The 12063-nt window shown below is 33.0% G+C and overlaps 1 protein-coding gene and 1 non-coding gene across 3 annotated transcripts; one reads left to right on the top strand and one right to left on the bottom strand.

The window, feature by feature from the left end:
* Positions 1 to 254: 254 nt before the first annotated feature.
* On the top strand, positions 255 to 2989 carry LOC105788702 (histone-lysine N-methyltransferase ATXR6). 2 transcript variants are annotated; one of them, XM_052627492.1, is made up of 7 exons: positions 255 to 600; positions 874 to 948; positions 1054 to 1283; positions 1493 to 1593; positions 1690 to 1902; positions 1989 to 2090; positions 2589 to 2989. In XM_052627492.1, the coding sequence occupies exons 1-7, from the start codon at positions 342 to 344 to the stop codon at positions 2590 to 2592; spliced, it is 984 nt and encodes a 327-aa protein (XP_052483452.1). In that variant the 5' UTR covers positions 255 to 341; the 3' UTR covers positions 2593 to 2989. The 2 variants fall into 2 exon arrangements, with proteins under 2 accessions (XP_052483452.1, XP_012471164.1); XM_012615710.2 differs by having other exon boundaries at positions 256 to 600; positions 1989 to 2989.
* On the bottom strand, positions 1348 to 1420 carry TRNAR-UCU (transfer RNA arginine (anticodon UCU)). The gene has a single exon. It is a non-coding gene; the product is annotated as a tRNA-Arg (tRNA).
* Positions 2990 to 12063: the final 9074 nt, after the last annotated feature.

The following is a 12063-nucleotide window of genomic DNA, read 5'->3' as shown; positions in this document are numbered from 1 at the left end:
AAATAAATGGGAGATCCACTAATCCAACGGTAAATAACATAAAAAATGTAGCCGATTGCAGTACATCTCGTTACACCTTATCACATCCCAACTCATATACAAATTATACATGGAAAGAAGCGCAAAACCAACGTTTCACCTTCCAAAAACCAAAAACATGGCGCGGAATCGTTTTCCCGCGAAACCAAAAACCAGCGCGCGAAAATACCTAACTGTCTCTTCTCTTATAATCCGCCGCCCAACATCAAAGCTGGAAATATTTCTAGCTTGTTTTTCTTCCGCTTCTTCTCCATTTTATTTATTTATTTATATATATCTCCGTTCTTTGTCTTTGCTCGTCAATGGCGGTGGCTAAAACGACGACGATGATTCTTAGACGCAGGACTCGAGCTCCTAGGCGCTACTCCGAAGACGAGGATGGCTTGGGTTGCGACGATGTTTACTGCGAGAGATGTGGGTCGGGTGATTTTGGATCCAAGCTTTTGTTGTGCGACAAGTGCGATAAGGGATATCATCTGTTTTGCCTTAGACCCATTCTAGTTTCGGTGCCTAAAGGATCCTGGTTTTGTCCCTCCTGCACCAACATCAAGCAGCCCCAATGTACGGTTTCTTCTCCCTTAAAAATCTTTTCTTCCCCTTTACTGGCAGTTTTCAAACTGTGAATATATTGAATCATGACTTGATTTGGGTGTTTAATTTGCCTGATGATTACTCGATGCCTTTCTGAAATTAACCACTTAGGATGTTAGAATGAGATTGAAATGAATTATTTCAGTAAAGTTAAGCTATTCACTGCTAAATCCTTGGGATATAAAGTTGTATAAAGTAATGCAATTTTTATTTATTTGTCCTTTTTTTTCCCTCTATATTCAGTGTTTCCGCTAGTTCAGACCAAAATTGTTGATTTCTTTCGGATTCGAAGGTCATCCGAGTCCATGGAAAACCAAAGTAAGTCAAATCAATCTATCAAATGAATTTCCCATTCATTTCATTTATAGAATTAAAAAATTATTAGATAGGCGGAGTAATTGTTTCTGTTTATGGGCTCTTTAGGCAACATTAAAAAGAGAAAGAGAGCTTGTAGCTTAGCGGTGTCCAAGAGGAAAAGGAAGTTGTTGGCGTATAATCCAACAGAAGACCCACAAAGGAGATTGGAACAAATGGCTTCATTGGCAACCGCACTGAAAGCCTCTGGGACTGAGTACAGTGATGGGCTCACTTACCGGCCTGGCATGGCACTAAGGTCGGCTAATTGTGCAGCTCTTGAGAAGGGAGGAATGCAGGTAATGACCCTTTTTAATGATTTTACGATTTTTATAAAAAAACTATAATATTTTATATTAACTGCACACCCAGTGGGACTCGAACCCACAATCGCCTGATTAGAAGTCAGGCGCCTTATCCATTAGGCCATGGGTGCTTCTTGTCACTGAAACTTCAATGCTCCAATTTAACCATGTGGGATTAATTTGATGAATTCGATGCATTCCAGATTCTACCCAAAGAGGATATAGAGACATTAAACTTATGCAAAAAGATGATGGAAAAAGGAGAATGCCCTCCTCTCATGGTCGTCTTTGATCCTGTGGAAGGGTATGTAAAACGTTATCAGTTTATAGATTGTTATTCTATTGCACTATGATGCACATTTAGCTTCCAAGCCAGCTATTGATGTTTGATATTTGGCAGGTTCACTGTACAGGCTGATAGATATATAAAGGATTTAACTATAATCACAGAATATGTTGGAGATGTTGATTACTTGAAGAACCGTGAAAATGATGATGGAGATAGCATGATGACCCTTCTTCATGCATCAAATCCTTCAAAAAGCCTTGTTATTTGCCCTGACAAGCGTAGTAACATTGCCCGCTTTGTCAATGGCATCAACAACTTCTCACCGTAAGTCCATCTTATTCTATGTACTCCTTATATTTCTGTTTTGTTTTTTTAGCTTTGGATATGAAAGTACTGTGATCTTAATGCAGGGATGGGAGAAAGAAGCAAAATGTAAAATGCGTGAGGTACAATGTGAATGGGGAGTGTCGAGTGTTGCTGATTGCTAACAGAGATATAAGAAAGGGAGAAAGGTTGTACTATGATTACAATGGATATGAACATGAATACCCCACTGAACATTTTGTTTAGCTTTTTGATTCTGCTTGATTATAGATTTCCATACTAAGATTAGGTTGGAACTGATGGTATTACTTCAAACTTGGCAAGATAATTGTATACACATGATTGTCCGTTTTTGTTCACTAATTTAAGCCTTTTCTTTGAGGGTTAAACATTTTCTGTATCAGGAAAAAAGTTCATATTGCATCCATCATAATGTTTACTCTCCACCCTATTGAAATGTCCATTCTGTTTCAGAACAACATTTTTTGTTTGGGTTTAACAAGCCTTACGAACCATTGTGTTTAACGAACGGGCCTCAGGACCACCCTTATTTTGATTCAGAAACAAATCTAGCTAGGATGGTCCATAATTAAAAGGCATAAGCATTGCATTGACAGTGCGTTTGTGTACCGTCAGATTAGTGGTCCACTCCAATCTTTCACACTTTTTGGTTAGTCAATGTGCAGCTGATGCCATGGGATCTGAATCAGATGCAACCCCCCCACCACATTGGATTGTGGTTCTGGAATAAAATTTTTTTATGTACTTTGGTTTGGGTGTTTCAAGGTCCAGGCCAGGCCTTGTCCAGCAATAACAGAAGCCGCAGCGGATCTACTGAAGAATAATGTATACCAAATTTTTAGATGTTGTATTTCAGAAGTGTGTTCGAATTAAGTGAACTTTATTATTACTTGTAAGGCTTGACGATGATTGATTCCTTACATTGTTGTCTTGCTAATGCCCATGTCTTACCCTGTTCTAAAGTATAAGTTTTGCTGCAATTACCATTTACCAAACCATTGGTTTAATGGAGAAAGACTTCTATTGATTTGAAATTTTAGTGGTTCTAATGCCATTTTCTTACTCATTGCTTCTTGCTTAATTGTTTTTTTATGTATGTTTTAGTATACAGTTAGCAATAAATTAATTTAATCTAACTATTATAATGCATATGTAATAAATAAACTTTTTCTCCATGTTATTACATTAATAACTAAACCACACATGATGCTTTAATTAAGTCCACTATTTACTCGTTTCATAATTACTTCTTTATTGTTAGCTCATTTCAAGTATGTTTTTTCAGTACCTTTCTTTTCATAATTTACACATAATGTCTTGTATGTAAAGCTTGCTACAATTCAATAAAACTCAAGTAAGTTCTTCCTTCGCAATTTGCCTTGCTTTTGTACGACATCATATTAAACTTACAATCTAAGGTGTAATCCTTAACTGATCCAACTTTTCTTTTTCCAGCATTTCTCTTCATCATAGCATCCTTTTACACTCATCACAATGCTAAAACCACCAATGTCTCCAACAACCTCAAACACTTAATCCAATCAATTCCTCACGCCAACCCTCAATTAAACTCTCCGGTAGTCACAATTTCACTTGAAAGGATCAACTCATTATGCAACTTCAAGCCATGACCTCTACAGCCATCTCAATTGCTCCAAGCCATTTCCTCCACAAAATGTCACCATAGATGGTCATAAGGCTACTAATCCCGAGTACAAGGCTTGGTTTCATTAGGGTAAACTCACCTAAAATGCCCCATGGTATTCGTGAAAGCCACCATTATGTCTATTGTTGTATCAGTCGCCACCTTCAAAGTTGCTTGAGACAACTTCTACACTGCATTTGCAAGCAAATCACAAACCCGCATCTTCAACCTGCATCATCATTTGAATTGAGTCTCTAAAGACACCAAGGTCATTGTTGAATACTTATCAGAGATATGACCTCTCTTTGACGAACTTACCATTGTAGGCTTTCCTATCACTAATGAAGAATTACTGGCTAATATATATTTTGCGAGATTCTGTAGCCATTCATGCATGAGACCCAAATCACCTATAAGGAGTTTTTTTTATAAGCTTCTCGATCATGAGTTGCTCTTCAAACATGAAAACCTCAGAAAGGTTACTAAGATTATAGTTGTTTCACATTGAGTTTCTTACAATGCCTTGGCTCAACAAAACTCTTGCTGCCCAACCAATAACAACAAATGGCATCAATTGAAATGACCATTCACTCAAATTTTAACACCCTACATCTGACTCAGAAGTCGACCGGTTATAAGAGACCACATTTGTTGTCGAGGCAACTCAAACATTAAAACAATCGCTGAAGTTAAAAATTTGGGGGAAAAAACAAGTCAAGCGTCAGAATTATAATTAATAGATGTTATGAATGTTAAATGAACTTAAATGAATACAAATGGACTCGTATATGTTAAACTGGGGTCAAAGACAATCAAACATAGAGCTAGATTACTAATCCCAAGTCAAACTACCAAAATGCATGCTATGTCTCGAGACAATGAAGCCATGTCTCGAGACATGCCTCCCTTGTTTTTGAATTTAACTTTTAAGTTTTATGTCTTGATACATTGGACCCATGTCTCGAGCCTTCAACCATAATTTCTTGAATTTAGCTTTGATGTTTTATGTCTTGAGACTTAGCACCCATATATTAAGTTTGGAGACATTCATGCTATGTAACACCCCATATTCGGTCTAGTCATCAGACTCAAGCTATGGGATGCTACTATAGAAAACAGAGATCATTACATGCAATTCTGATTTAAAAATCAATTTAAAAAATTATTATCTATGCAAAACATGATTAACAACCTAATTTGGGTCTCAATTGAGCTTATGAAAGCTCTAAAACAGTTCGGAATTGTACAGGGACTAATTTGAAACATTTCACAAAATAAAGGAAAAAATGTAAAACATAGGTCACATAGCCGTGTGGCCAGGCTGTGTGGAAGGCTGAGATTGTGTGGCATTGAGATACACGGCCATGTATCTAGGTCGTGTAACTCACTGAGGCCGTGTGGGTCAAAATGCAAAATTTCCAACAAAAGTCACACAACCATATGACTGGACCGTGTAACTAACTGTAGTCGTGTAACCTAATTTCAACCTGTCATCCAGTGGCACGCGGCTGTGTGTTCAACCGTGTGACCCTAAAACTTGTCATTTTTATGCTTACATCAAGCCAACAATTAAGTACTTCTAAAAACACATTTTGATAATTGTAAATATTGCTCAAAAAAGAAATTCACATGATTCATATCATTTGCTCACAATACAACTTTAGTACCATTTAACCTATATACATGCCACATAACCGATAAAGGACAATTCAAAAGAACTACTGAGACAGATGCTGGATGGTGTGAGCTTTGAAGAGATCCGATAGCTGTATTCCTCAAAATGTCAACTACAAGAAACATGAAATAAAACCAAGTAAGCTTTACGAAAGCTTAATAAGTTTATATAAAAACATATACATTAACTTACCTTAACCACCAGAAATACAATTATATAACTAAGTATTCATGGCATATTCAATCCTGACATTTCATTTCACAATAAACAAGTGAGTCTTTCGTATATTCAAGTAACAGGACAATCAATAATACATTTCAATCAATTAAATCCAAGTATTTCATGCTTATTCAAGCCAACAAGTCATTCCATTCTCTTATTTAATCAAGACAACTCGATGAATAATAGTAAAATGGTTCAGATATACAAGTTACAGTATCAGGGAGCACTGAGGTGCTAAACAGAGCATTAAAGTGCATAACAGGACTAGAGTGAAAAATAGGGCACATATGATCAATCAGGGGCACCCTAGTGCAAATAGGAGTACAAATATGCTATCAGGAGCACTGTAATGCTAACATGAGTACAAAAGTACTATCAGGAGCACCGTAGTGCTAACATGATGCGTATCTACCCTATTGGCATGTCCATCATGTCCTAAACGTATCCTAAAAAATAGGTCACTTTAAAAATTTTAATGTGATTATGAAACCTCAAAATCTAAGTTATACTTAGATGGTGAACACCTTGATCATCACACCAACACACGAGATTCTTCATTTTTTGATATATACTAAAAAATAGGTGACCTTAAAAATTTTAATGGTATTATGAAACCTCAAAACTTATTTAAAGTTGAATTCGATGAATCCAACATATGGTTTTATAGGAAAAAATAGTAATTTCTAACACGTAAAAACTAGATCACCTCCATTAGAAAAACCAATACCATCACTAGACTGTCAAATACCAATACCATCTTCAACTGTCGGCTGGAACTAATATATAAAAATACCAATACCATCACTACACTGTTAAATAATTAATAATCTCTATTAGAAAAACCAAAAGATCAACAGCTCCCAACATAGTCAAATAAATATTCAATTTATTCATTCATGTCGGCAGCCAAATTGTAGAGTAATTTAAGGTGCCATTCATGTGGCCTATATATATATATATATATATATATGCATCTTTACATGCATGAACACATTATTATTTTTCTTTTGTTAATTTCTAGAAGTAGGTATAATGATTTTTGACCCTCTAATTTTAAGAAAAATCATTTTAACCTTATATTTAATATTTTGTTTTTAGTCTTTAAATTTGTACTTTTGTTAAAGCACTTTAGAATAGATGGAAAAGTTAATATTTTTTAACTTTGTAAACGTGGCATAAAGTGGATGATTTGTTAGTATTTGATTAAAATTTTAATATTTTCACTATTTTCAATAATTTTATATATTTTAATATTTTTAATTTTTAAAATAAATTTTATAAATATTTTTTGAATTTTAAAATTTTTAAAATTGATTAAATATTGACGTGTCATCCACGTGTATGCCACGTCAACAAAGCTAGAAAATGTTAAATTTTTCATCAATTTTGAGGTGTTTTGACAAAAAATACAAATTTAAAGACTAAAAATACTATAAATTAAATGAAGAGTTAAAATAATTTTTTTATAATGTTGGAGGACTAAATAAAAAGTTATACCTTAGAAGAAAAGAAAAGAGGGAGAGGTTGATGGTAGTCACCAACCAGCTTCACCTTTAATCCAAATATGGCTAGGTTTTTAATAATCCATGGTACATATTAGGATTAGGCAATCTGATATGAGACCGCCAATATCCTGCCAGGTTCATAAATTAAAAAATAGTTGTTAATCTGTGGGAGATTCTGACGGTGCTAAACCAGGAACTAGAATAGACAGCGTACAAGGATAGAATCTTGGGTGAGCGTGGATTTTTTTATTTTTCCTAGATGATTTCTTGCTTACCAATCAGGCTACTCTACAATTGATAGGGTTGCTGCACCTGATTTCATTTTGAGGACATCTCAATGTGGTAGGATGTAAGGTAGTTCTGGGTAGTGGTGTTTAAAAAGTCGATTCCGTCAATGCTCGAATTCAGTTATTATTAATTAAATTTATAAAAATTTTAATCATTAATTGAATCAAAATCTTTTAACTGATTGAAATAAAATTTCTTAATTTGCATGGTTAACTGAATTAACTGAAATGCTTACATGTTCTTTTTATTTTCTGTCAAATAAATTTGAAACATGAAAAATGTCATTGCAATGCTATTTTTTTCTTTTAATTAAAGAAAAGAAAAAACAACAAATAACACAATAACAATATTAATTTAAAATCATCGTATCAAACACTACATTAAACAAAAAAAACAATTGAGACTTGAGTGATGAAATAAAATAAAAATAAAAATAAAATCTGAAAAGCCAAGAAAAATAGAAAATGGTCTGGTGTCAAGACTTTGTTTTGAGTCCTTTATTTTGAGTTTAAGGAAGGGAGGAAAAAATAGGGTTTCTTAAATTTTTCATTTTTATCTTTTATTTTTTTAGTTTAAATATATATAAATGTATTATGATTTTAAGTCGTTAATCAATTAATTCAGTTAATTATCTGTTTTGAATCGAATTAACCGTTAATTGAAATTTCAAAAAATCTGATATATGATTGAATTAGATTTTGTGGCCGGCCAATTAACCGAAACAATTTAGTTCGGTCAATTAATTCGGTTAAAACTGAATTATGCACCCCCTTAATTCTAGCATTAGGTGTGATCCCAACAATCATTACAATCAATCCTTTTTATATAGTTATACACCTATAACAACATTTGAAATTTTAGATCCTATTTCATTTTTTTAAATTTTAAATAATATATTAATAATATTATTAATTAGTATTTTTAATAAAATTTATAAATATAAATTTATTTATTTGTTATTATAAATGAAAAATTTATTATAAAAGGTAAAAATAAAATATAAAAATAAATTTTATAGTAAATTTAATTATTATAATAAAATGCTGACTGTTATAAAAAGAATTGAAGAGTTGGTATGGAAGAAGCAGTAGGGGCACATCATGTATTGGAGTTGCAACTATAGCAGAGGATAATGAGGGTAACCAAATTACGCTACGACGTACATTAGATGGATGTTGGATGATGCGACGTAGATTTATCTTATTAAGGTTAAGAAGTATAAATGTATCATGTTGTGGTTGTTATGATCTGTCTAGCTAGTGGAGTCGAGGGTTAGTCCAATGGAAATATCAACCTTATAATTAACCCTTTCTTCTTCTATTAAGGTTAAGGAGTATAAACGTATCATGTTGTGGTTGTTATGGTCTGTCTAGCTAGTGGAGTCGAGGGTTAGTCCAATGGAAATATCAACCTTATAATTAACCTTTTCTTCTTCTATTAAGGTTAAGGAGTATAAACGTATCATGTTGTGGTTGTTATGGTCTGTCTAGCTAGTGGAGTCGAGGGTTAGTCCAATGGAAATATCAACCTTATAATTAACCTTTTCTTCTTCTATTAAGGTTAAGGAGTATAAACGTATCATGTTGTGGTTGTTATGACCTGTCTAGCTAGTGGAGTCGAGGGTTAGTCCAATGGAAATATCAACCTTATAATTAACCTTTTCTTCTTCTATTGGTGTCCCAAAAAAATATAGATATATCAAAATTTGGAATGGGATTTTGATTTGCTTTTTAAAAAATACAAATATGGTGGATTTTGATAATGTTTTTATTACAATCGTGAGAGATTTATATGGGTAGTAAGTATTATTCTAATCCACTTTATTTTCATTCACATATTTTAATTTAATTTTGGTATCCTCTTTACTTTTTAAACTTTTATTTGAAAATTTGATTTTCAACATTTTACGAATAATGTTATTTAATACATATTTACATTTAGATATTATACATATTAAAAACAAATATTACTAGGAAATTAATTTTTGTGATTATTTTGTCATTTGTAAAGAGTGTTGCCTTAAGTATGAGGGAGTTTAAGAGGAAGAAATTCTTGCAAGAGTTCACTTACTAGTGCATGACGTCAAGGCTCTAATAATCTTAGGATTAATTGGTAGTTGTACTATTGGCTTGCTAATATATTATTTCTCTTGGTAAGGTCTCGTAGGGATAGGTGTGTGCACTAAATTGCGTAAATGAGTCTTGTGCGTTCATATGTTTATTGCTTTATGTCTCAAGGCATCATATCCAATATTGTTACAACACTCATGCAACACTTCAAACAATACTTTGATAACTAGACTAAACAATTAGTATCAGAGCCTATCACCATATAGTTTTAGTATAATCTTATATCTGGTTCACTACACCAAAAGCGGGATTTAGCGGCATTTTTTGTGGCGTTTGTAGATTAAACGCCGCTAAAAATCAGGCATTCGCGGCGTTCATCACAAAACGCTGATAAAGATCCAGCAATAGCGGCGCTTTCAGGAAAACACAGCAAATACTCAGACCCATGGTGGCGTTTTGTATTAAAACGCCGCAAAAAGAGCATCATTAGTGGCGTTTTTAAACAAAAACGCCGTAATAAAGCTGACAAAACGCATCATTCAATATTCAGGAATAGTGGCAGTAGCGGCGCATTATAAAAATGCCATTATAGAGTACAATTAGCGGCGTTTTTCTGTATACACCGCAAAAAAATGTTAAACAAAACGCAGCGTACAATATTGAGGTATGGTAGAATAAGTGGCGCTTCTGTAAAAACGCCACTGAAGCACATCATTAGCGGCGCTATAGAACAAGCGCCACAAAATATGTGAACCAAAACGCAGCATCTGGCAATGAGGCATAGAGCCAATAGTGGCGCTTGTGAAAAACGCCGCTATAGTCTGCTATTAGCGGCGTGTAACCGAAAAACACCGAAAATTTTGAAAGCGAAACGCAACATTTCGTCTTGAGCTATAGCGCCTTTAGTGGCGCTTACCCATAAACGCCGCTAACTATCAGCTTTTAGTGGCGCTTTTGCTTAAGCGCCACAAAAAATTTGACCAAAACGCATCGTTTCGGCTTCACGTATAGATTAATTAGCTGCGCTTATTTGGAAACGCCGCTATAGAGTAATTTTTAGTGGCGCTTTAGATTAAAAAAGCCGCAAGAAACTTAATTTAATTTTCCATTATTTTAGGATTTATTTTTCCATTATTTTTGCTATAGAGTTTTAGGGTTTATGGTATATATACTATTTTCTATTTTGGGCTAGGGATTGAAGGTTTGATGTTCAAGGTTTAAAGATATATATACTACTATTTGAAAACTAATTAAAGAATAACATTTTAATTTTACTGGGATCCATGCCACGTTGTAGCACACCTATATTAAATAATTAAATAATATAAAATATATGTTCTGTACTAAACTAACACATTGGCCACCCGGATTTTCAAAGATATGGTTTAGGATTATGGTTTATAACTTACGGTTTAGACTTTAGGGGTGGCCAAGTTTAGGGTTTAGAGTTTATGATTTGGTGGTTGTTGTTTGTGGTTTACGGTTTAATTTTTATGGTTAATTTAGGGTTTAAGATTTACAGTTAATGCGTACGATATATTGTGGATTGGATTTTGTGGTTTGGTGGTTTGGTGTTTTATGGTTAATTGATGGGTTTAGGGTTTAAGTTTTACGGTTTGGGGTTTGGGGTTTAGGGTAGGGGTTTATATAGTTTGGGGTTTAGGATTTACGATTAATTAATTAAGGCTTACAGTATAGTGGTTTATAGTTTGGAGTTTGATGGTTACGGATAAATAACATGGTTGATGATTTTAGGGTTTCAGATTGGGGCTTTTGTGTTTAATCTTGGATATTCTAGATTAATATAAATGAAAATAATGTAAATATAAATTAATATTTTAAAAAATATATCAAAATGGGTTAAATCCCAAAAGCGGAACCACGAACAATGTTTTATTGTTCAACTATTTTATACATTAACTTTTATCGTGTGTGATCCGGATAATCTTGTAAAATAGTAACATAATTATTGATATAATTAAAATAAAATTTTATTCATATTGCATACATAAATAGTTATATTTATTCAATATAAAAATATACTGATGTATTTTCTTTTTAAAATGTGTAATTATTAGTTAAAATTTTCTCTCTAATTTAAACGAAATTATTGAAATATCGGTTAATTTTATTGAAATGTTAGCAAAACATCGCCGTTTTGTTCTTTGCATTTAGTGGCGCTTTTTGTAAACGCCGCAATAGTGTATTATGAGTTAAGAAACTGCGTTGTTTGGCATTGTCTTTAGTGGCGCTTTCCCTAAAACGCCGCAAATAGTTTAAGTTTTATATATAAACGGTGCCGTTTTACGTATTTTAGTTGTGGCATTTAGGGTTGACAACGCTAGGAGTTTGATTTAACTGATGTCGAAACGACCGTGTTTGACTGTATATTTTGTGGCGCTTATGTATAAGCATACAATGGAGTTAGATAGGAAAAAAACGATTGTAATATCTTGTATAGATAACTTTATATATGCATGTATATTGAATGGTTAAATTAGGGTTTAAGGTTTAATTGAGACTTGTTAAATGATACAATTAATTAATTAATACTTTTATATTATTAAAATGTATTATCTAGGAAAAATGTAGGAATTTTGAATTCATTGATATATTCCTTGGTAATGAAATATAATACTTGATTAATTAGTTATGTATTTGTATAATAATAAATAAGAACTAGAAAGCAAAAGAAAAATTATAACAATTTAGTCTAAAATATTAAAAGTTAATTAC

The sequence above is a fragment of the Gossypium raimondii genome, chromosome 2, assembly GCF_025698545.1.
Source record: "Gossypium raimondii isolate GPD5lz chromosome 2, ASM2569854v1, whole genome shotgun sequence".
Classification (NCBI taxonomy): domain Eukaryota; kingdom Viridiplantae; phylum Streptophyta; class Magnoliopsida; order Malvales; family Malvaceae; genus Gossypium; species Gossypium raimondii.
The sequence above is the reverse complement of the archived record's forward strand: the minus strand, read 5'-3'. Positions and strand labels throughout refer to the sequence as shown.